The sequence below is a fragment of the Pelophylax lessonae genome (genome assembly GCF_965119305.1).
Source record: "Pelophylax lessonae genome assembly, chromosome: 5".
Classification (NCBI taxonomy): Eukaryota; Metazoa; Chordata; class Amphibia; order Anura; family Ranidae; genus Pelophylax; species Pelophylax lessonae.
The window spans coordinates 33087780-33113194 of record NC_138772.1 but is presented as its reverse complement, the minus strand read 5'-3'; the positions used below and the strand labels follow the sequence as shown (position 1 = coordinate 33113194).

The 25415-nt window shown below is 46.4% G+C and overlaps 1 protein-coding gene across 1 annotated transcript; it reads left to right on the top strand.

Moving 5' to 3' along the window:
* Positions 1-1192: 1192 nt before the first annotated feature.
* On the top strand, positions 1193-24713 carry DNAJC19 (DnaJ heat shock protein family (Hsp40) member C19). Its single transcript, XM_082259079.1, has 6 exons — positions 1193-1307; positions 9837-9888; positions 13745-13818; positions 15543-15619; positions 20312-20382; positions 24531-24713. Exons 1-6 carry the CDS (start codon positions 1305-1307, stop codon positions 24599-24601), a joined length of 348 nt encoding a protein of 115 aa, XP_082115205.1. The 5' UTR covers positions 1193-1304; the 3' UTR covers positions 24602-24713.
* The last annotated feature ends 702 nt before the right edge of the window (positions 24714-25415 follow it).

Below are 25415 nucleotides of genomic sequence, written 5' to 3'. Positions count from 1 at the left end.
ATAAATCTTTCCCGTAGTTAGTAAACGCAAACCAATCAAAATACGCTTATTGCGATTTTTTTTTACCAAAAATATGTAGCAGAAAACAAATTGGCCTAAAATGTTAAAAAAAATTTGATTTTTACTTTTTTTTTTTTTTTTTTGAGAATTTCATATAAGAGAATGTGAAAAATATTGTAATTTTTTCAAAATGGTCGCTCTTTTATTGTTTATAGCACAAAAAGTAAAAATCGCACGGAGGATCGAATACCACTAAAAGAAAGCTCTGTTTGTGGGGAAAAAAGGACGTCAATTTCATTTGGGTACAGCGTCGCACGACCGCGCAATTGTCAGTTAAAGTCACGCAGTGCCGAATCGCAAAATAGGGCGATTTGAAAGGGGGAGGGGTGGGGTCCAGGCAGTGTTAGCAAACCTTGAATTTTACTGCAAAGTCTACTTTACTATCACTAATTATAATTAAATTGCTTCCAGGTCTTCCTATTATTGTGCTCTGCTGCCATCTTGTGGCTAAGTCACCATATAACATGATAAATAATAAAAGTCTAAGGACACCTTATTTGTCTTACTGCCAGAGTCACTTTAAAAGTTGTTCTCTGTAGTTCTGTATATTTGTCAGTTTCTTAGTCAAATAAAGTTAGAACGAAAGAATCTAAAAAAAAAAAAAAGCCAGCGCTTGACACGCCCCGCTGAACTTCACGTGTAGAAGGCGAGCTGTGTAGTGGGCGGAGTTTACGTCGCTGAAGGGGAAGAAATTACATGATTGGCCAGAACGGAACGAGGCACGCAGCTCGGCCTCGTGTGAGGTGTACTGGGCGGGGTTACGCCGCAGAAGGGGAAGAAACTACGTGATTGGTCAGGACAGAACGTCATGCGCAGATTTGCCTTATGTGAGGTGTACTGGGCGGGGTTTACGCCGCTAAAGGGGAAGAAACTACGTGATTGGCTAGGACAGAACGTCGTGCGCAGGTGTGCCTTATGTGAGGTGTACTGGGCGGGGTTTACGCTGCTGAAGGGGATGATCTACATGATTGGCCCAGATAGAGCGGCGCGCGCAGCTTCGCCTCAGATATGAAGTGTAGTGGGCGGGGTTTACGCCACTAAAGGGGAAGAAGTGACATGAATGGAATCGCGCGTGCGCGCACACCGAAAAGTAAACCCTAATTGGGTGTAGAAGGCGGGGTTAGGGAGGGGCGGAAGTGACATCAGCTGTGGGCGGAACGGTTTCAGATTCCAGGCTGGGGGGTACAGGTGGAGAGTCGTTCATGAGGGTCACACTGTAGAGCTCCCCTCACAGAGCCGACATTATGGTGAGTGCGGGGGTCACGTGTTCTATGACAATAAAGGGCACTTGTCACCTGAACATTGGAGGCTGCTCCTTTTATTGTGGGCGGGGCCAACAGTTTACTGAGCTGACAACAGAGGCCCCTGTGTGCCTCATACCTCAGTCCTGTCCTTGTCATCTCATCCTTTGTTTTGTTTGGATAAAGTAGTGAAGGATTACATCTGTCTGTCCTAGAGGACAGGAAATGGCCAAGTGACACCGGTGTCCCCATTTGAAGATTTACCCCCACTTCCTGTTCTGGTGACAACCATACATTTTTTTAATCCCCCCTCACTTCCTGTCTCCGTGATAATAGTTTCCCGGTGTTCGAGTTTCTGCTGAGCTTGGTCAGGAGCTGTCTGTGCCTGGCCAATCGGCTGCAGCCAAGCCATTCCCCGCCCCTTTGCCTTCACCTATATATGGGGGGGGAATCACGTTGGTGACATCATTGTCCTAAAAAGTGACAGAAAATCAGATTTTGAGTTGTCCTCAGAACAGGAATAGCGGGGAAATCTTCCAATGAGGACATTAGTTCTGGATTCCCTCCCTTTGGGGGGGGGGGGGGGGGGATTTCATCTCGCTTCCTGTTTTGGATATGGGACAGGAAGTGACGGGAAAATCTCAGCGGGGGACACAGATGGCAAAAAAAAAAAGCCTTCCCCTACGTACGCTATTGAAAATGAAAAAACAAGTGTTTTTTTTTTTTTTTTTTGCATTTTTATATTTTTAAAAATATGGGGAGGATTTGGGGTACCTCTCCTCCTAGAATTGGTCTGCAGGTGTTGCAGGAGCCCTGGGGTCAGGGGGGATTGGCTTTACCTGATCTTTATAAATATTTCCTGGCTGGGCAGGGAGTGGTGGCGCGACGCTGGCTTGCAGGGGACGATGGGGACTCCGCCACGGTGCTGGAGGCGGCTGTTTTGGGCTCCTACGAGAGTCTCCGCCTTTTACTGCATCGAGGGTCCAGGGCTACATTTCAGCTGACAGGAACGATGCGTTCTACCATCAAAGCCTGGGAACAGATGCAGGTGCTGGTGGAGCCAGGAGCCACTGGTGTTTCCCCGGCCTCCCCATTGTGGTGGAACCCCAAGTTTCCGCATTTTGCCTCGATCCCTGATCCTACCATCTGGGCCGTTAAGGGGTTGAAGTTGCTGGGGGATATTGTCTCTGGTGGGGAGCTGTGCTCCTTTGATGCCCTGAAGGCGCGTTATGATCTTCCAAATGGGTATTTTTTTCGCTATCTCCAACTTCGCCATGCGTTTGTGGCACAATTCGGTTCCTCTCGGGTTGTGATTAAAACTTCAGCTCTTGAAACAGCGATACAAGCGGCGGGTATGCGGAAGCCTCTCTCAGAATTGTACAGGGAATTGTTCACTGTCACTCCGCCTGCTGTACGTAGATGTCGGGAACGCTGGGTGGAGGAGGTGCCTGACCTGGATGGTGATGACTGGGATGATATGTGGAGTTCACCCTTCGCCTACCTGGTCTCTGCGAGGGACCGTCTGATTCACTTTAAATTTCTGCATCGGATTTATTACACGCCGGCGAGGCTGGCACGTATTTATCAGACAGCCTCGGCGGAGTGCTGGCGTTGTTCCCATTCACCGGCAGACTTCGGTCACATCAAGGACTATTGGGCATCCGTCTTAGCTTGTATTGTGGAGGTGGTTAAGATTCCGGTCCCCAGCTCCGTGGAGGTTTGCCTCTTGGGGTTGGTGGATGGCTTGGCCCCTGCGAGGGCCGTTCGTACTCTGGTCAGCTTGCTGCTTTTCTATGCGCGCAAGGCTTTGCTCTTACACTGGAAGAGTCCCTTGGCTCCCTCGATCCTTTTCTGGAAGGGCTTGGTTAATAAAGTGACTCCGCTCTATAAGGCCACGTATCTCAGTAGGGGATGCCCCCGCAAGTTTGATAAAGTATGGAAAACATGGATTGACTCTCCGGCCTCGACCTCCGTAGATCAGCTTTAGTGTTCTATGTGCTACTGTTCGGGACTGTCTGGGGGGGGGGGGGGGGGATGGCCATGCCGGTCGGTGATATATTCCTGTTCATTGTGCTCTTACTGCATGTATAGAAGTCTCTCTAGTTTTTTCTTTTTTTTTTTATTGACTAAGCCATGGGGTTGCTGCTAATGGGCTCTGTGCTGGACTAATCTAGAATGTTCTATGACCTTGCTACTGGATAATTGGAGCAGTCTTGAGGGGTATCTCTATTACTGATGGATATTTTGTTTTTCCACTGGACGTGCTGGATGGAGCCTGGGGTGGGGGGGGGGGGTGGGTGGGGGGTGGTGTGGAAGGGGTTTGACCTGTTGTCACTGTTTATGGTTGTTGCCCTGCGTGGCATTGTCTTGTCTGTTTTTTTGTGCAAAAATTTAATAAAAACAAATTTTCAAAAAAAAAATATGGGGAGGAACATTTGTGTTGGTATTTATTATCCTCTTCCGGGCCCGCATTGTACCGGTGCGTCACTAGACTTCAAGTGGTTGTAGCGGGATGTGATTCAGCTGCGGGCGTCACCCCCGGTACCGTTCCAACAGTTGGCTTTCTTGTATGGCAATCCTAGCAACTAACTAGCAGCTGGATTGCTATCAGGACCAGCAGGAGAGGATGCCCCTCCCCCTCCCCTCTCTTCCCCTCCTCCCTCTGCCTTCTGTGGCTTTCTAAGGCTCTAGGGGGCGGGGACACAGCGGGAGCCAGTCCGCTTCTCCGGCGGCCGCTATCGCCACCGGCCTTCCGCCATTGTCATAGAGACTGACGGAACGGCCGTCTGCCTATGTAAAGAAGGCAGACGGCCGTTCTGTCAGACAGGAAGAAAGAGATTGTGTGTTCCTACTATTCAGAAACACGGATCTCTCTCCTTCCTGCAGTCAGTCCATCCCCCACACAGAAAGCACTCCCTAGGAGCGCACTTAACCCCTTTGATCGCCCCCCTGATGTTATCCCCTTCCCTGCCAGTGTCATTTATACAGTGACAGTTCTCTTCCTCTTCCCTTCCTCTTACCTTCCCTTCCTCTTACCTTCCCTTCCTCTTACCTTCCCTTCCTCTTACCTTCCCTTCCTCTTACCTTCCCTTCCTCTTACCTTCCCTTCCTCTTACCTTCCCTCCCTCTTACCTTCCCTCCCTCTTACCTTCCTCTTACCTTCCCTTCCTCTTACCTTCCCTTCCTCTTACCTTCCCTTCCTCTTACCTTCCCTCCCTCTTACCTTCCCTCCCTCTTACCTTCCTCTTACCTTCCCTCCCTCTTACCTTACCTTCCTCTTACCTTACCTTCCTCTTACCTTACCTTCCTCTTACCTTACCTTCCTCTTACCTTACCTTCCTCTTACCTTCCCTTCCTCTTACCTTCCCTTCCTCTTACCTTCCCTTCCTCTTACCTTCCCTTCCTCTTACCTTCCCTTCCTCTTACCTTCCCTTCCTCTTACCTTCCCTTCCTCTTACCTTCCCTTCCTCTTACCTTCCCTCCCTCTTACCTTCCTCTTACCTTCCCTCCCTCTTACCTTCCCTCCCTCTTACCTTCCTCTTACCTTCCCTCCCTCTTACCTTCCTCTTACCTTCCCTCCCTCTTACCTTCCTCTTACCTTCCCTCCCTCTTACCTTCCCTCCCTCTTACCTTCCTCTTACCTTCCCTCCCTCTTACCTTCCTCTTACCTTCCCTCCCTCTTACCTTCCCTCCCTCTTACCTCCCTCTTACCTTTCTCTTACCTTCCCTTCCTCTTACCTTCCCTTCCTCTTACCTTCCCTTCCTCTTACCTTCCCTTCCTCTTACCTTCCCTTCCTCTTACCTTCCTCTTACCTTCCCTTCCTCTTACCTTCCTCTTACCTTCCCTTCCTCTTCCCTTCCCTTCCCCTCCCCTCCCTGTGCTCAGTCATAAAGGTGATTGCATGTGTTGGTTCCCCCTTGCACACAAACAGCGATCGCCCCACACATGTGAGGTATCGCCACAAACATGAGGTCGTGGGCAGTAATTCTATCATCAGCCCTCCTCTCTACATCTAAAGTGGTGACCAGTAAAGGCTTACAAAGCCTAACCTTAGGATAGCAAATATTAGAGCTGCACAAATAAACCTTAACCACTTCTGGACAGGAAGGATTTTCCCCCTTAATGACCAGGCCATTTTTTTGCGATTCGGCACTGCGTTATTTTAACTGACAATTGCACGGTTATGCGACGCTGTACCCAAATAAAATTGATGTATTATTTTCCCACAAATAGAGATTTCTTTTGGTGGTATTCGATCACCTGTGCCACTTTTATTTTTTGCGCTATAAACAAAATAAGAGCAACAATTCGGAAAAAAAAAAAACCAATATTTTTTACTATACTGTATAACAATAATAAAATTAAAAACAAAAAAAAATCTAAATTTCTTTATCAGTTTGACCAATTTGTATTCTGCTACATATTTTTGGTATTTGATTTTTTTTTTTTTTTTTTGCGCTATAAACAAAAGGGCGACAATTCTGAAATAAAAACAATATTTTTCACTTTCTGCTATATAGCATTCCTAAAAAAAATTTCAAAAATCTAAATTTTTTTACATCATTTTAGGCCAATTTTTTTCTGCTACATATTTTTGGTAAAAAAAAATCCCAATAAGCGTATTTTGATTTGCGCAAAAGTTATCGTGTCTACAAACTATGGGAAAGATTATTTATTTATTTTTTTACTAGTAATGGCGGCCATGTGATTTTTTAGCGGGACTGCGACATTGCGGCGGACAGATCGGACCCCTAACTGACATTTTTGACACATTTGGGGGATCAGTGACATTACTACAGTAATCAGTGCTAAAAATATGCACTGTTACTGTAATAATGACACTGGCAGGGAAGGGGGGTTAACACTGTGGGTGAACAAGGGGTTAAATGTGTACCTACGGGAGTGATTCTAACTGTATGTGGGTGGGGCTTGTGAAATGACCATAGAGACCTGTGATCCTATATAGAAGCATCACAGGCGCTCTGTAATCATTCCAGGGAGAAGAACGTTCGGCTGTGTTTACAACGACTGACCGTCCTTCTCTCTCAGCGGGGAGCGATTGCAGGTGTCAGGCGGCAATCAGAGCCGTCTGCCCCGTGTATCAGAGTCCCCGCTGCCCAGGCCCCCTAGCTGCAGGCGCGCGACCAACGTAGGTCTACGTCGGTTTGCGCAGGAGGGCCGCACTGCCACAGTAAAAAGGCGGCGGGCAGTCGGCAACCGGTTAAGTAGCTGTCCATCATTTTCTTGGTCACCCTGTGCCCCTAATAGACACAGGGTGACTTACACATAAGAGGGGCCGGGGGAGCTGGAAAATGGGATTCAAGAGCTCTCAAAGGTAATATGGGTTCCACGGGCCCCTCAACCAAAGTGACCCCCGTCACATCAGCATTTTGCCAATAAGAGAAAAGGGTGCCGATAATGGCGCCGAAAACCCACGCAAATTTGCCACTATTTTGCCTCAATTTTAATGTGCTTATGGTGTGTTTATCATAGGTCATGTGACTCAAAAACTGCGTCAAAAAACAACACAGGTGCGTTATTGATGGGGGGGGGGGGGGGGGGGGGAGCTGAGGCAAGCTTACCATTGGTATTAGTAATATGCAGCATGAGGGGGTTAATGTGTTGTCACTGCTGCATTAGTGACCGACCAGTGGCAGTTAATTAACCTCTTTGTGCTGCATTAGTGCAACCAGTATCAGTGCAACCAGTGTTAATTAACACTGATACTCTGGTTGGACTAATGCAGCACAAAGGGGTTAATTAACTGCCACTGGTTGGTCACTAATGCAGCAGTGATCAGCAGTGGCAATACATTAACCCCCTCATGCTGCATAATACAAATACCATTGGTAATTAAATTAACCTCTTGCCAACCCGTCACAGTACATATACTGCAACAGGGTGGCAGCGACAGGTGTACGTCGCTGCCTGTTTTTGGTGTATGCCCCTCTTCTATCTAATTTAAAATTATTTGGGGGGAAAAAAGTCATTTTCGGTTTCGGTTTTCGGCCAAGGGCATCCTGCATTTTCGGTTTCGGCCCAAAATTTTCATTTCGGTGCATCCCTATAAAAAAAAAAAAAAAAAAAAAATATATATATATATATTAGGGCTGCCACGACTCGTCGACGTAGTCGACTACAAAAAATCGTCGACGTGCGGAAAATGCGTCAACGTGTGACGTCACACGCCTCCGGCCGCCGCGCCGCTTGAAGCATTGCCGGCCTGGTGAAATTCCCCTGCCAGGCTCCGTCGGAGACGAGAGGTGAGCGCTGACCGTCTCCAGCACCCCTGTACTCCCTGTACTGCCACAGCTTCTGCCGCAACTCACATTCGCCATCCTTTCCCGATCACCCAGCTACTTAGACATGTCACATTTGCGGCGCTACACCGGCTTGTAATGGTCTGTACTAGGTGGGAGGGCTTACTGGGGGGTCTGCACTGGAAGGGGGGCTTACTAAGTGGTCTGTACAGTACAGACCACTTAGTAAGCCCCCCTCCCAGTACAGACCCCCCAGTAAGCCCTCCCACCCAGTACAGACCCCTTAGTAAGCCCCCCTCCCAGTACAGACCCCCCAGTAAGCCCTCCCACCCAGTACAGACCCCTTAGTAAGCCCCCCTCCCAGTGCAGACCCCTCAGTAAGCCCTCCCACCTAGTACGGTCTGTACTAGGTGGGAGGGCTTACTGAGGGGTCTGTACTAGTGTACTGGGAGGGGGGCTTACTAAGTGGTCTGTACAGTACAGACCACTTAGTAAGCCCCCCTTCCAGTGCAGACCCCCTCAGTAAGCCCTCCCACCCAGTACAGACCACTTAGTAAGCCCCCCCCCTCCCAGTGCAGACCACTCAGTAAGCCCCCCCCCTCCCAGTGCAGACCACTCAGTAAGCCCCCCCCTCCCAGTACAGACCACTTAGTAAGCCCCCCTCCCAGTGCAGACCCCTCAGTAAGCCCTGTACTAGGTGGGAGGGCTTACTGAGGGGTCTGTACTGGGAGGGGGGCTTACTAAGGGGTCTGTACTGGGTGGGAGGGCTTTCTGGGGTGTCTTTACTGGGAGGGGGGGCTTACTAAGGGGTCTGTACTGGGAGGGGGGGCTTACTAAGGGGTCTGTACTGGGAGGGGGGGGCTTACTAAGGGGTCTGTACTAGGTTGGAGGGCTTACTGAGGGGTCTGTACTAGTGTACTGGGAGGGGGGCTTACTAAGTGGTCTGTACAGTACAGACCACTTAGTAAGCCCCCCTTCCAGTACAGACCCCTCAGTAAGCCCTCCCACCTAGTACAGACCCCTTAGTAAGCCCCCCCTCCCAGTGCAGACCCCTCAGTAAGCCCTCCCGCCCAGTACATACTGTACTAGGTGGGAGGGCTTACTGAGGGGTCTGCACTGGGAGGGGGGCTTACTAAGTGGTCTGTACTGGGTGGGAGGGCTTACTGAGGGGTCTGTACTGGGAGGGGGGTTTAGTAAGTGGTCTGTACTAGGTGGGAGGGCTTACTGAGGGGTCTGTACTGGGGGGGGGGGCTTAGTAAGTGGTATGTACTAGGTGGGAGGGCTTACTGAGGGGTCTGTACTGGGGGGGGGGCTTAGTAAGTGGTATGTACTAGGTGGGAGGGCTTACTGAGGGGTCTGTATTAATTACAGGATTAATTAGCTAATCAAAAAAACACGAAATTAAGCAAAAAAACTAAAAATTTAAATAATCGTTAGATTAGTCGACTAATCGTAAAAATAATCGATAGATTAGTCGACAGACAAATTAATCGTTAGTTGCAGCCCTAATATATATATATATTTTTTTTTAAAAACTGTCATTTTCGGTTTCGGCTATAAAATTTTCATTCGGTGCACCTCTATTGGATAGTAACATTTATGTCGTTTGTCACCGTTGCAGGGGAGTGCGCAGTTTTAAAGCGTGACATGTCAGGCGTAACATCATCTTTTACATTTTACAAAGAAACAGAACAAAAACAAATTGGGTATTGTTTGTTTGTTTGTTTTTTTTTTTGTTTTTTTGCTTTAAATTTCAGCAAAGTGTATTTTTTCCCCCAAAAATTGTGTTTTGAAAAATGAAACGGCTTTGCAAGTACTGTGTCACATAGAAAACAACCGCCATTTTATTCTCTGGGGCCTCTGCTAAAAAAAATATATATATATTCTATTTATTTATTTATATATATATATATATATATATATATATATATATATATATATATATAGTGTTTGGGGGTTCTAAGTAACTTTTTAGTAAAAAAAATACAGGTATTTTTATATATATATATATATATATATATATATATATATATATATATATATATATATATATATATATATATATATATATATATATATATATATATATATATATATATATATATATATATATATATATATATATATATATATATAAACAAAAATTGGCAGATTTTGCCTGGCCTTCAAGCGGTTAAAAAAAATAGGAAAAATGTTTTTTGTCTTTGGACATATTATAAATTGTGGGAAGTATTCTTGCAGTGACAGATTGCTGATTGTTAATTCTCTTTTCAGGCGAGTACGATGATAGCAGCTGGGCTGACTCTTGCCGTCGCGGGGTTTGCTGGTAAGTATCCGGTTAAAGTCGCTGTGTGTTTTTGTTGGACCTCCCTCTGTTTTCCATCCCCCCCCCCTCCTCTGTTCAGGGGGGATGATGTCACACAGAGATCACATGACAGGTAAAGTCACATTAGAAGTCACAGGTTGCCGGTCATGAGAGCAAAGCGGAGGCTGTGCATTCTGATCCCTTCTGAAAATGCCTGCTGCCTGGCAGTTCCGCTGCACCCCTGGCTTCTGTAATTAAAAATGGCCCTTCCTTACTTGATCAATATAGACCAGACTGGCTTTATGCCAGGCAAATCTACTGATATTAACATACGTAGAGTGTTTACACCTTTGCAGGTCCCAGCGGAAGCACAGGGTACACGCGTGATGGTGGCGCTTGATTTGGAAAAGGCATTTGATTCGGTTGACTGGTCCTACATGACGATGGTGCTGGAGGCGTTTGGATTTGGCCCAATTTTTCGCAAATGGGTTGCCATGCTTTATGACCACCCTAGCGCACAGATTAAGTTGGGGGGTAGGCTGTCTGGTCCCTTTTCAATCGCTCGGGGCACCCGTCAGGGGTGCCCACTCTCGCTGGCCTTGTTTTCCCTGGCGGCGGCTGTTCGCGCTTCTGGGGCGATCGGGGGGATCCGGGTGGGATCCTTTGAGGAAAAGTTGGCGTTGTATGCCGATGACATTGTTCTCTTCCTCCGGGACCCCGGCCGGTCGCTCCGGTCGGCCCTGGACCTGCTGGCAGCTTTCTCTGATCTCTCTGGCCTACGAGTGAACTGGGGCAAGTCGCTTATTCTTTGGGTGGACGCGGGGGCCCAGGCTCACACGGACTCTTCTTTACCCTTATGCTGGACTGACAGGATTACATATCTGGGTATTGTTATTTCCCCTGACATGTGTAGCGTGTTCCAATTTCTTTCGGTATTATGTGGCGGGACTCTTGACACATGCCCACAACTGGCTGATCTCAGACACTTCCAATACTGACGTGGCTCTGGAGGCGGCCCTTGTTGGCTCCTATGAAGCACTGCGTAACCTGCTGTTTCGTGGAGTGAGAGCCCCGTACCCACTCACTGTCTCGATGGTGACGGTGATCAAGGCATGGAAGCTACAGTCTCCATATGTTCGGACGGGATCTGGCCGTCGTTCCCCCCGAACTCCCCACTATGGATGAATCCGGAGTTGCCAGAGTTTTTCTCCATTCCGGATCCTACTGTGTGGGCCACCAAGGGAATCCTCTATTTATCCCACATTTGCCGGGGAGAGACGCTTATGACATTTGATCAATTGAAGGCCGCTTTCTCTCTGCCCAACTCCCATTTCTTTCGTTACCTACAGCTCCAGCATGCTTTCTACAAACAGTTCGGTGACTCTCCCTGCGATTTTACCCTGGCTGACTTGGAGGCTATTCTCCGGAATAGAGACGTTGAAAAAACCTCTCTCTATCATCTACAGTACCCTGCTCCCTAGTGTACATTCTGGGTTGAAGGCCCTGCAGGCCTCTTGGGTGGCGGAGGCCCCCGACCTGGATGCGGAGGATTGGGAGGATGTTTGGGACTATCCTTTCCATCACTTGGTGGCCACCAGAGACCGCCTGGTGCAGTTCAAAATCCTCCATAGATTTCATCTGACTCCGACTAGACTGCATAGTGCCTTCCCTGACACACCCGCGACCTGCTGGCGCTGCGGTGCTGTTGACCCCGCCTATACGCACATGCTCTGGCATTGTCCGCCCTTGGTTGTATACTGGACCAGAGTTTTGGACTTTGTGACTCGAGTGACCACCATCCACGTGCCTCTAAAGCTTGAATACTGTATCCTGGGACTTGTAAATGATCTGGCCCATTCTGTGGCGACTCGCAATTTTCTGGGCCTTTTGCTGTTTTACGCGAGGAAATTGGTGGTTCTCAGATGGCGGAGGCCTGATGCGCCCACCCTTTCCTCATGGAAATCCTTGGTGAATTCGGTGATTCCACTGTATAAGGCGACATATGCCAACAGAGGCTGCCCACAGAAGTTTGCAAAGGTATGGGATATCTGGTTGGAGTCTAGCGAAACTGCTAATGATGCTGAGGGCTCTGATGGGGTGACCCCGGGACCCTGATATGTGCCGACTCCTTTCCCCCTGTACGCGGTGGAGTCGGGACTCTTGCCACCCTCATAGGCTCCTGGGATGTCCCACGGTGAATGGACTGTCAACGTTTGCACGATCCTTAACCACTTAAGCCCCGGAAGATTTTACCCCCTTCCTGACCAGGGCCTATTTTGCGATTCGGCACTGCGTGACTTTAACGGACAATTGCGCGGTTGTGCGACGCTGTACCTAAACGAATTTGACGTCCTTTTTTTCCCACAAACAGAGCTTTCTTTGTGCGATTTGTGCATCACCTGTGCGATTTTTTTTTTTTTTTTTTTTTGATCATGCGCTATAATCAAAAAAAGAGCGACAATTTTGCAAAAATAACAATATTCTTCACATTTTTTTATATGAAATTCCCCAAAAAAATGTAAAAATCAAAATTTTTTTTAACATTTTCAGCCAATTTGTTTTATGCTACCTATGTTTGGTAAAAAAAATCACAAAAAGCGTATTTTGATTGGTTTGCGCAAAAGTTATCGCGTTTACAAACAAAGGGAAAGATTTTTGTCTTTTTTTTTTTTTTTTGCGGTATTGCGGCGGACAGATCGGAACCTTGACTGACATTTTTGACACTTTTGGGGTTACCAGTGACATTTCTACAGTAATCAGTGCTATACATATGCACTGTTACTGTAAAATTACACTGGCAGTGAAGGGGTTAACTTTTTTTGAGAGGGAGGGGCTATGTGTGTCCCTAGGGGCGTGATTCTAACTGTGATTGGCTGTGGCTTGAGATGTATGAACAGTGATCAATGGTTGTACATAGTAGAACCGTATGATCACCATTCATACACAGGGAAGAATGACAGGCGGCTTGTTTACATTAGCCGCCTGCCTTTCTCCCTCTCCACCGACGATCGTGAGTGACCGGGTCCGCCGGTCACACGCGCGGGGGGATCCGTGACCACTCGGGAGCGCACCTCCGGGGGCGCGCGCTCACTCCCTAGACCCTCACAGGCTATAGCGACGTAGTACTACGTCGCTCTGCCTGTGAGGGGCTGACCGCCGCAGTAAATAGTCGTGCGGCGGTCGGCAAGTGGTTAATGGTGAAGCACGACTTTCTGTAGTAGTTGGGTGCAGCCTTGTTTGGGGATGGTTTTTTATACCTTATTGTTTTGTTATGCTTTTGTGATGTTGAGCCAGGGAATGCCCAACTGCTCTGTTTTGTATGTTGATCTCTTTTCTAAAAAACGAATAAAAAGAATTTTCAAAAAAAAAAAAGGAATGGTAGGGACTGCTGCTGAATGGCATTTCAATGGAATATTATTCTGAATGACACCCCAAAACCTTCTCAACGCACTTGTGTTGCTGTGCGTGGGGTAGACACTTGCTGCCAAAAATGTTGCAGGCGCCTGTTTTTGTGCAGTAGGCAGCCCATTCAAAGACCTAAGGTGGGCCCTTTTCAGCCCCATATGTTGCATGGAATGGCCTGCCACTAGAGCACCACAGCAGACTGAAGCATTTCACCATTTTCGGTAATGCAACACACAGCTGGGATGGGTGGTACCTTGGGATGCCATTGAAAATAAATGGCACCGCAACGCACTAATTTGTGCTGTTCCTTGCTGTGCTTTGTGGTAACACATGCATTACTGCAGTGTATAGTTTTATCCGGGCCTGTATGATCTTTATCCATCATAATATTTATTCTTAAAACACAGAAGGTGAGAGTCTCTAGTAGTCAGCGATGTCGGCCCATTTTAAAGCTTTTTCGTTTGGTTTTTAGGCCGATACGTTCTACAAGCTTTCAAACACTTGGAGCCTCAAGTGAAGCAAGCTATACAGACCCTGCCAAAGTCGGTGAGTTCCTTAAAGGGAAGCTAGAACTGTTTTTGTCTATTTTATTTTTTAGGGTTTTTTTTTTTTGTTTATGTTTTCCTACTTATTAAATGGATATTTTATCTTATTTCTTAATTGTTTCAGGTCTTTAACTACCTCCCACCCGGGCCATTGTAAATATACGGCCGGGCGGGAGTCTCGTCCTTCTGAATGGACGTTCCGGAACGTCCTTCAGAAGGAGAGAGATCGCGCCGCCGCGGGCACGCGCAGCGGCGCGATCTCGATGTGCCTGTGTCCCTCGACCCTTGACTGACATTTTTGACACTTTTGGGGGTACCAGTGACATTACTGCAGTAATCAGTGCTATACATATGCACTGTTACTGTAAAAATGACACTGGCAGGGAAGGGATTAATTTTTATTGGTGATCAAGGAGTTAATGTATGCCTGGTGCTTACTGACGTGTGTGGGGGGAGGGGATTGTGTGACACAAGGACAGATTGCATGTTCAGCTATGCTGAACCCTGCAATCTGACCCTGTCTGTCACTTAGGAGATCCGCCTGCTTTGTTTACACAAGCGGGCGGATCTCCACACTCGATTCCCCGACGATCAGGGAAGAGCGGCGGTGATCACCGCTGCTCCTCCCCTGGCCCGACTCCCGCTGTAGCTGAATACAGTGGGAGCAAGCCTCCGGCGGCGCGCGCGCGCCGCCGAGAGATGGAAATGTCTGGTGACGTAGGTCTACGTCGCCAGACGATAACAAACCACTTTGCTGCAGTACAGTCAACGTGACTGGTCGGCAAGTGGCTAATCACCTTTCTTTTTGGGGAGCATTAACAGTAATCGTTTTTAGGCTATGGGGCCACTTTAAAGAAACCTAGACAGAAGAGAAATACAAAGGCTACTCTTGCAGATGTTTTTTAAAGGCCTTCAGATGCTCCAGAGCCACACTCTTCATTCTTGGTTTTCTTCTTAAAGTGGAGAGATGGGCAAAATAAAAAAAAGACATATATGATGCAGCTGTAGAGTAAATATTTATGTTCCTGTGTCAGATGTTTCTGTTTCTGTTCAAACAGGAGGCATGGCACTGCACAGGGTGAGGCATGGCACTGCACAGGGTGAGGCATGGCACTGCACAGGGTAATGCATGGCCTCTGTCTGTAGTATGAGAACTGACACTTCCTGTAAAGAAAATGTATATCCCACAATCCCTGGGTCTTTCAGTCTAGTGCTCTGCAGGTGAGAGCTACACAGTAATTTGATCTGACACAGACACAAACGGGCAGAGCAATTAACAGAGAGATCATCATATAGTCTTCTGTTACGTTAGCACTACCATATGTCTGATGTATCAGAGAAAATGGCTAGGTATGCAATGGATGCTGTGTGACCTGAAACAAGAAGCCTGTACCTCTGGTGAATAGGGACAGGCTAGCTGTAGCAATAAATGGGACTTCGGGGGAATCGATCAGTCATGACACTACAAACTACAGCCACAATATGTGAGCCCATCATTACAGGGTAAGGAAAACAAACCGCACAGGGAATGGAACCACACTAATACTGAGTTAAAACAACAAAAAAAAAAAATTTGAAAGATCCGAAGCCTTTAAAAATTAGGTTGGCAGCGGCACTTCCTGTATTCCATTCCGTATAGGTTCCCTTCAAGATTTATTTTGTTTTTTTACTTTTTTGCAATAAGTTCTTACAGACTGTCAATTGTTTTTTTCTTTTTTCCTTTAGGCATTTGCCGGTTATTACAAAGGTGGATTTGAACCCAAAATGACTAAACGGGAAGCCGCCCTGGTGTTGGGAGTCAGGTAAGGGCGAAGAGCCACATCATCAATAAGTACAAATGATCTCATTCTAAGTGTTTTACCCACTTTTTCTATGTCTTGCCATCAGTAAAGAGGAACTCGCGCGCGCGCGCGCACACACACACACAGACCCCCCTCCCCCCCCATGTACATTCTTGCTCAATTCTCCCTTCACTTTTGTTTGCTGTTTGATGCAGTTTAAAGCGGAGTTCCGGCCTCAAAAATTTTTTTGATAAAAATACCCCCGGGACAGTCAGGGCTAGTGCATTTAAGCAAAGATGGCCTCTGAACTGTCCCAGGGTTCACTTACCTTTTAGAAGAAATACTTACCTTGAAAATGTCTTGTCCAGCGCTGCCATCTCAGGTGTGGGCAGCTGAAGCCGGAGCGTCCCTCTTCAGTGTCCTCTTCGGTGACGTCAGTGTCCCAGAATGCTCTGCACCGGCCCCGCTCGTCACTTCCCGTGCAGGCACATCATCCCTGCACAGCTTCTGGGCATGCCCAGAAGCTGTTTAGCAGGGAATGACGCGCCTGCCCCGGAAGTGACAAGCGGGGCCGGTGCAGGCGCGTTGATTCCTGGGAGCGATGATCCTTAGCTCCCAGGAGTAAATGCAAGGAGGAAGGAGGGGAGCTGCACCCAGAAGGCAATAAGGTGAAAAACCTCCTGCTTTAAGAACCACTTTAAGGCCACTGAATGACACAATTCCAAGCATTTCATTAGCATTCTGAAGAAAGGGGAAACCAGGGAAGGCAAAATTCTGAGCAGATTAACCGGTTGCCGACCGCCGCATGACAATATACGTCGGCAGTCACCCCCGGCCAGGCAAAGGGACGTGTGTATATATACGTCACTAGCCTGTCACTTGCTTGGGAGCCAATAGCGGGCGAGCGTGCGCCCGCGGAGGCGCGCTCCCACCCCGGCTCGTTCCCCAGCAAGTCCGTGCGTGTGACCGGCAGACCCGATGTCCGCCAGTCACTCGCCGATCGTCGGTGCAGAGGGAGAAAGTCAGGCGGCTGATGTAAACAAAGCCGCCTGTCATTCTCCCCTGTGTAGAAATAGTGATCATACGGTTCTACTATGTAGGACCGTTGATCACTGTTCCTACAGCTCAAGCCACAGCCAATCACAGTTAGAATCACGCCCCTAGGGACACACACCACCCCTCCCTCTCAAATAAAGTTAACCCCTTCACTACCAGTGTCATTTTGCAGTCACAGTGCATATGTATAGCACTGATTACTGCAGTAATGTCACTGGTAACCCCAAAAGTGTCAAAAATGTCAGTCAAGGGTCCGATCTGTCCGCCGCAATGTCGCAGTACCGCAAAAAAAAATTGCAGATCGCCGCCATTACGCGTTAAAAAAAAAAAAAAACCCCAAAAATGACAGAAATCTTTCCCTTAGTTAGTAAACGCGATAACTTTTGCGCAAACCAATCAAAATACGCTTATTGCAATTTTTTTTTTTTTTTTTACCAAACATATGTAGCAGAAAACAAATTGGCCAAAAATGTTAAAAAATTTTGATTTTTACATTTTTTTTTTGGGGGGGAATTCCATATAAAAAAATGTGAAAAATATTATTTTTGCAAAATTTACGCTTTTTTTGTTTATAGCGCAAAAAATAAAAATCACACAGGTGATCAAATGCCACCAAAAGAAAGCTCTATTTGTGGGGAAAAAAAGGACATCAAATTCGTTTAGGTACAGCGTCGCACGACTGCGCAATTGTCCGTTAAAGTCACGCAGTAAAAAATCGCAAAAAACCCCCTGGTCAGGAAGGGGGTAAAATCTTCCGGGGCTTAAGTGGTTAAACTTCACCTTTTTAAATATGTCTGTGGTAGAAGAGATCCATCTTTGTAGAAGTGACAATGGGGGTGATTTACTAAAGGCAAATCCACCGTGCACTTTAAGTGCTCTTGGAATGGCAGTAGCTGTAGATCTGAGGGGAAGATCTGCTAATTTCGATCATCCAATCATGTGCAAGCAAAAATGCTGTTTTTTTTTTTTTTCCTTGCATGTCCCCCTCAGATCTACAGCTACTGCACTTCCAAGTGCACTTGTAGTGCATAGTGAATTTGCCTTTAGTAAATAAACCCCATTGTGCTTACACTGCCTGTTTATGCATTCTTCTGTTATTTTGGATGTGGGAGAGGGGAGAGGGTGACCCAGTTAACATATCCTGTGACACTTTCCCTGCCAGCCAGAAGATTAGAAGAATCTTGTAAATCCGAAAACAATTCCAGTTATAGCTAAATTCTAGGTCAGACACTGATAAAATTATATGGGAGCTTTTCAACCTGTAAAATAAGTATTTTTGTCCAACCAGTCTTCCGATTTACACAGCTCTGTTAAGAGCCGGTTCACTTTTAGAGCGATCCGACTTGCCGAGGCGACCTCGCAAGTCTCGGTGCGCTGCGACCTCGGAGCGGCCGGCACGGACTTCATAACATTGAAGTCTATGCAGGTCGCCCCAAAGAAGCTCCGGACCCTTTTGTCGCTCCTATTAGAACGGGTCCGCAGCTTCTCTATGGAAGGCGACCTGTCAGGCGACCAGGTCGCCTGACAGGTCGCCCCAGTGTGAACCGGCTCTAAATGGCACAGCTCGGCTGATTATACAATACAAATTGGTCACCTCACTGCACCTGGCCTGTGATTGGACAATGAAGGAGCAGCAGAAGACTGATTAGATAATCCTTCTGCTCCTGTTCCTTCTTGGCTCGGGTTTATGTAGTTGCCCTGCCTGGCCCTTCCCCCTCCCAGTATCAGTGCTGCTGTACATGGATTACAAGTGTTTTATACCAAGTCAAATTCAGTTACTAGTTGAATGTAGTAGTATGAATGCATAGCCACATATTTTTTTTACAACCCCAATTCTAAAATAAAGTTGTGACTTTGTGTAAAATCTACAAAAAAAACAGAATGCAATGATTTGCAAATCTCATAAACCCATATCTTATTTAATGGAAAATAGAAAATATTTCGAATCAGAGGCGTAACTAGACTCTTCCCACTGATCCTGGGGCCCTTTACTCTTGTTGCGGGGCCCTTTATTACGGTCCCACAGCGGGACCCTTAGACAAGTTCTGCAGTGGGCCCCCTTCCTGCCATCTTGGGGCCTCCCCATGGTGGTGGAATGCCAGGGCCCGGGTGCAAGTGTGTCCTTTGCGATCCTGGAAGTTCACCCACTGGTGTCAGTAGTTTTTTATTTTTTTTTGGTATTTTAATTGTATTATTTTTTATCATTTTATTTTATTTTTTTTACAATGTCACTGACTATGACTCTGTCCATTCAGAAAAGGAAGGAGCTGGTAAATTACATATTTACCGACCCTTCCTGGTTCTCTATTGTGACACATCCCCTGCAGCAGCTGGCAGGAGAGGGGAGGGAGCACACAGGGGGGCCCAGAGAAAGCCGAACACAAGTGAACTGGATAGGAGGAGTGGCGGGGGCACAATACAGAGGAACCAATCTCCTCCATTTTCCTCCTGCAACTACAGGAGGAAAAAGGCGGACAGTGATTTCTCTACATGCTGCCCCCGCTGCCCTTCCTATCCAGGTGTACAGGGGAGCCGCACAGAACCCCTGGAGCATGGGGCCCGGTTTCAATTGCAACCCCAGTAGTTACGCCCATTTCAAATGTTTAAACAGAGAAATTTTACCATTTTCAAGAAAAAAAATCAGGTCATTTTTGATATTGATGGCAGCAACATGTCACAAAAAGTTAGGGCTGGCAAAAAAAAAAAAACAAGCTGGTAAAGTGGTACTAACAAAAGAGCTGGAGGAACATTTTCCAGCTGCTTAGGTTAATTGGCAAGATTGAATATAAAAAGAGCATCTTAGATGGGCAGAGGTTCACCGATCTGTGAAAAGCTGCGTCAAAAATTGTCGAACAATTCAGAATAATGTTCATTAACCTAAAATTGCAAAGACTTTAAATATTTCCTCAGCTACAGTACATAATATCATCGAAAGATTCAGAGATTCTGGAGAAATCTCTGTGCGGAAGGGACAGGGCCGACACAATATTGGATGGCGGTGATCTTTGGCCCTCAGATGGCACTGCATTAAACGCAGGCATGGTTCTGTGGTGGACATCACTGCATGGGCTCAGGGATATTTCCAGAAATCACAGTCTGTGAACACAAAAATACTGGGTAAAGCTCTATCATGCAAAAAAGAAGCCATATCTGAGCATGATCCAGAAACCCCAACCATCTTCTCTGAGCCAAAGCTCATTTAAAATGGTCTGTTGCAAAGTGGATTGTGATTGACCATCAGGAAGGGGCACGCAAGCTCTCGCACTCTGCAGCATTGGGGCTTACAGAATGCTACATATGGATTTAGAAGATATTTTACCAGCTTTCAGACACATCAGGTGTACTTTTTTTTTTTTTTTGTAATCTTTGTCTACTGCTGTTTTTAGCATAACCTTTTGTTACCTTGTCTGTGTTTGGCTTCCACAACACTGTAGTTATACATTAACTGATGGCACATGGAAAAATTCAAAGCTGAAAATGAATCAGTCGATGGGAGCTGGGTATCACTGTGACCTTTTTAAGCAGCAAATAGCAGTATTGAAACCCCGACTGTACTGACCTTTGATCTGATTGGCTGGAGCTCCCCTTTTATAATGTTGACTTTGGCTTTTTTGGCATTTTATATGAAGTGTTGATCCAGACCTGTGTTTGTTGTAGCCCGACCGCAAATAAAACAAAGATCAGAGAAGCTCACAGACGGATTATGCTGCTGAACCATCCTGACAAAGGTAAGGACTGCTGTGGTCTCCTGTCCGGGTCACCTACCAGGCTTTGCATGGCTGCTGCAGTTCTGGTTGGCTGAGGTCAGCCCCTGCTGCAGTTATGCGTTCTGTCATTTTTCTCTTTTTTACATCATGTAAAGTAAAGCAGCTTGTCCTCTGCTTTAATACCCCATTCCTAGTATGCAGTCTTAAAGCGAAGTTCCACCCTAAAATTATACTTACCTCCATCTTCTCGCTTCGGGTCACCTGAAAAACAAATGGATAATCGCAATTCTTTTTTTTTTTTTTTACTTACCTTGTTTAGAAGAAAAATATACTTACCTTACTTCCTCTTCCTCCCCTCGGCGGCCACGGCAAATCGTCACTTCCTGGCTTTGCAATGATTCCTGGGAGCTGAACGTCATCGCTCCCAGGAATCAATGCGCCTGCATCGGTCCCAACGTCAGTTCCGGTGCAGGCGCCGTCATACCTTGCTAAACAGCTTCTGGGCATGCCCAGAAGCTGTGGAGGGATGACGCTGCTGCCCCGGAAGTGACGGCGGGGCCGGCGCAGTGCATTGTGGCAGTGGTTCTCAATTCCGGTCCTCGGGACCCACTAACAGGCCAGATTTTAAGTATTACCTTGGGGGATGTAGACTAGAATACTGCAATCACTGAGCAGCAAATGAGATCACCTGTGTTGTAATTTAGTTATCTTGCAAACCTGGCCTGTTGGTGGGTCCCGAGGACCGGAGTTGAGAACCACTGCATTGTGGGACCGAAGAAGACAGAAGAGGACACAGAAGAGGATCGCGCTGGCTTCAAGCTGCCCACACCTGAGATGGCAGCGCTGGACAATACATTTTCAAGGTAAGTATTTCTTCTAAAAGGTAAGTGCAACCCGGGACAGATCAGAGGCTATCCATTGTGTAATGCACTAGCCCTGACTGTCCCGGGGGTATTTTTATTTTTAAAAAAAATTTCCCAGGGTGGAACTCCGCTTTAAAGGGGGATAATGTCCCTTTCCACCTGAAATTCATAAAGGATTTGTATTCATTTATTTCTTGGCATAGAAACAAAATGGGATCCCCCAGTGTCTACTGTTCTCATACTACATATGTAGAACACCAAAATTTGAATAAATCACTCTTTAAACAGCACATTGATTAATGCAAAATGTTATATATATATATATATAGCTGCATCTCATAAAAGTAGAATATCACTAAAAAGTAAATTTAATTAATTTCAATAATTCAATTAAAAAAGTGAAACTCCTATATTCTATATAAATAGGTTCCACATACAGAGTGATATATTTCAAGCATTTATTTCTTTTAATTTTGTTGATTATGACTTACAGCTACTGACACCCCAAAATTAAGCATCTCCTAAAATTAGAATATTATATAAGGCCAATAAAAAAACAGATTTTTCATGCAGAAATGTTGGCTTACTGAAAAGTATGTCCATGTACAGTATAGTATGCACTCAATACATGGCTCCTTTTGCATGAATTACTGCATCGACGTGGTGTGGCATGGAGGCGATCAGCCTGTGGCACTGCTGAGGTGTTATGGAAGCCCAGGTTGCTTTGATAGCGGCCTTCAGCTCGTCTGCATTGTTGGGTCTGGTGTCTCTCATCTTCCTCTAGACAATACCCCACAGATTCTCTATGGGGTTTAGGTCAGGCAAGTTTGCTGGGCCAATCAAGCACAGTGATATTATCATGTGACCAGGTATTGGTAGTTTTGGCAGTGTGGGCGGTGCCAAGTCCTGCTGGAAAATGAAATCGGCATCTCCATAAAGCTGGTCAGCAAAGGGAAGCATGAAGTGCTCTAGAATTTCCTGATAGGTGGCTGCGCTGACTTTGGACTTGATAAAACAAAGTGGACCAACACCAGCAGTTGACATGGCTCCCCAAATCATCACTAACTGTGGGAACTTCACACTGGACCTCATGCAACTTGGATTCTGTGCCTCTCCACTCCTCCTCCAGACTCTGGTATCTTCATTTCCAAATGAAATGCAACATTTTCCACAGTCAGTGATGATTTGGGGAGCCATGTTCTCTGCTGGTGTTGGTCCACTGTGTTTTATCAAGTCCAAAGTCAGTGCAGCCCTCTACCAGGAAATTCTAGAGCACTTCATGCTTCCCTCTGCTGACCAGCTTTATGGAGATGCTGATTTTATTTTCCAACAGGACTTGGCACCGCCTACACTGCCAAAAATACTAAGATACAAGTCAGATTATTGGCATCCCCTGCAGCAACATTTTTTGGTGAGATACTTCCAAAGGTTAATCATGTCTAAAGGGAATAAAGATGATGTCACTTTTCTCATGATGATGTCACTTTTCTCATTGGAGCCCTGCAAGTGCAGAAGCTGATTGATAATTATAATGTCACTCTCCTACAGATTCACTCTATACATGGAAGAAAAGATATATATACCTGTACTCAAATTCATTTGAACTATCAGGTGCTAAAAGGGTGTGACCACATAGTAACACTACAAATTCTGAATGGACCCTCTGCACACTGCTACACCATTTCCAGCAAATATACAGTGAAAAACAGGGATATTTTGTTCACATATATTGCAATACATGTTTAGGCTGACCAACTGCGCCAAAGTAATCCCTTATATGGCCAGTCCTGCACTGCCTTCCCACTGCAAATGCTCCGGTGGACACCATGCCCAGGGCCAGCGCTACCTGTAAGGCAACTTAGGCAGCCACCTAGGGCACAACTTAGCAGGGGGTGCCGGCATCCTGCATCCGGAATCAGTAATGGACCAGCCACCAGCCGGTGTGGCACTCCTCATGCTGTGCTGCCTGAGCGCTACAGCAAGCCACGCTATGTGAGGACCTCCAGCGTCGCCGAAATCCCCATAGGAAAGCATTGAATAATGCTTTCCTATGGGGAGGTCTAATGCGCGTGCGCGGCCATTGCTGCGCATGCGCATTAGGTCTCCCCCGCCGGCTGACAAAGGCAGGGGAGGAGAATAGGCGGAGCCTGACCCAGTGCCAAGGTAAGTCACTGATGGGGTTTTAACCCCTTCAGCAACTTGGGATGGGGGATGGGAGAGCATATGGGGAGTGGCAATTTTTATTTTGCCTAGGGCAGCAAAAATCTTTGCACCGGCCCTGACCATGCCAACATGGGGCATAAAGACCCAAGGTGGGGGTGAGCAACTAGGTTCAGATCTGGTCACTGACCTGCGTTACAACAAAGAAAAGATCTACCTGTGCTCAAATCCCAGCAGCTTGTTCATGTATTCAGAATTTGTAGTGTTACTATATGGTCACACCCCTTTAGCACCTGATAGTTGAAATACATGAACAAGCTGTTGGGATTTGAGCACAGGTAGATCTTTTCCTTGTTGTAACGCAGGTCAGTGACCAGATCTGAACCTAGTTGCTCACCCCCACCTTGGGTCTTTATGCCCCATGTTGGCATGGTGTCCACCAGAGCATTTGCAGTGGCAGGGCAGTGTAGGACTGGCCAGAAAATGGATTACTTTGGCGCAGTTCGTCCTGATCATGCATGGATACTCAACCTGTGACCCTCCAGGTGTTGCAGAACTACAACTCCCATCATACCTCTTCCTTTAGGTGTCATGCTTGTAACTGTCAGCATCTTGCAATGCTTCATGAGACTTGTAGTTCCACAACAGCTGCTGGGTACCTTAGCAGACAGTTGGGTTGATTTAATAAAGGCAAATAGACTGTGCACTCTGCAAGCACACTTGCTCCAGAGCTTAGTAAAGAGGCGAAATTTAACTTTGCACATAATACCCAATCACGTGCAATACAATAACAAAAACAGCATTTTTGCTTGCACATGATTGGATGATGGCAGACAGCAGAGCTCCCCTTCATTTACTAAACTCTGGAGCAACTGAACTTGTAATGTGCACGGTCTATTTGATTTTAGTGAAAAGAAAACAGTCAGAGGCCTGAGCAGTGTTATTTGGGGTAATGGCAAGACACTTTGGTCCCGACCCAGGGCTCCAGCAGGCGGGTGGTGCAGCAAAGGAATGGGGGTTGGGTATGGGGTGTCGGTTGGAGAACGGGCGATCTATAAAGAAAAATCAGTCTTTGCCCTGAATGGACAGATTTACTCCCTATGTCCAACATCCACTCACCACAGTAACCTTCTCCTCCCTTTCCAGGCGGATCTCCATACATCGCAGCCAAAATTAATGAAGCCAAAGATATGATGGACATACAGTCAAAGAAATAGCCGAATGCTCTGGACTTTTTATTTCTGAACTCTTTATAATCGTTACCTGGAAGAATGTGATCTACATTTATGGGAAATTCTTTACTAATAAATCGGCAGAATTCTCAATTTATCCGTCTTCAAGAATGTCACCCAGACTTTTATTTGTATTCCACATCCGAGGGAAACTAAAGTCGGCCACTGAGTATAAAATGGCCATAACATATATTCTATACAAAATCAAATACATTGTTCCTATGCCTCTAACTGTCAGGTACATCGCATGGCCAGAAGCCTGTGGACATCTGACCATCACACCTGTATGAGCGTAAAATACCATATAGTACAGTGCTGACTAAACCATAGGAAAAACGTTCACAGGTAACCAAACAATGACATGATGTTAAACGTTTTATAAGTCCCATACTGTATATTTTTCTTTTCACGTTCCACCTGTGAAACCTTCAAATTGTAAGTCTTGTCATCACCCTGTTCACACAGTTAGCAGTTGTTCTCTCACCTGAACCAATTGACCTAACCACTTATGTAGGGTCAAAATCGGCTCGTGTAAACCTTTAGGTGGGCTTATAATGCACCTCGATGTAACCTTGGTGGTCCTCGATATGGTACCTCATTCCACATTCCACACTCCAAATTTTCAGCAATTGCAGATCCTTCTCCTTAACATGACCTCTCCAGCTCTCTCTCCCCTCCTCCACTCAGCTCTATATATATATATATATATATATATATATATATATATACACACACACACACACACACACACACACACACACACACACACACACACACACACACACACACACACACACAC

What these genes read in the sequence shown, in the direction of transcription:
- DNAJC19 (XM_082259079.1), top strand. An exon ending in GCCCTGGTGTTGGGAGTCAG is followed by an intron (nt 15,620 to 20,311) that starts GTAAGGGCGAAG and finishes TGTTTGTTGTAG; the next exon opens with CCCGACCGCAAATAAAACAA. An exon ending in GCTGAACCATCCTGACAAAG is followed by an intron (nt 20,383 to 24,530) that starts GTAAGGACTGCT and finishes CTCCCTTTCCAG; the next exon opens with GCGGATCTCCATACATCGCA.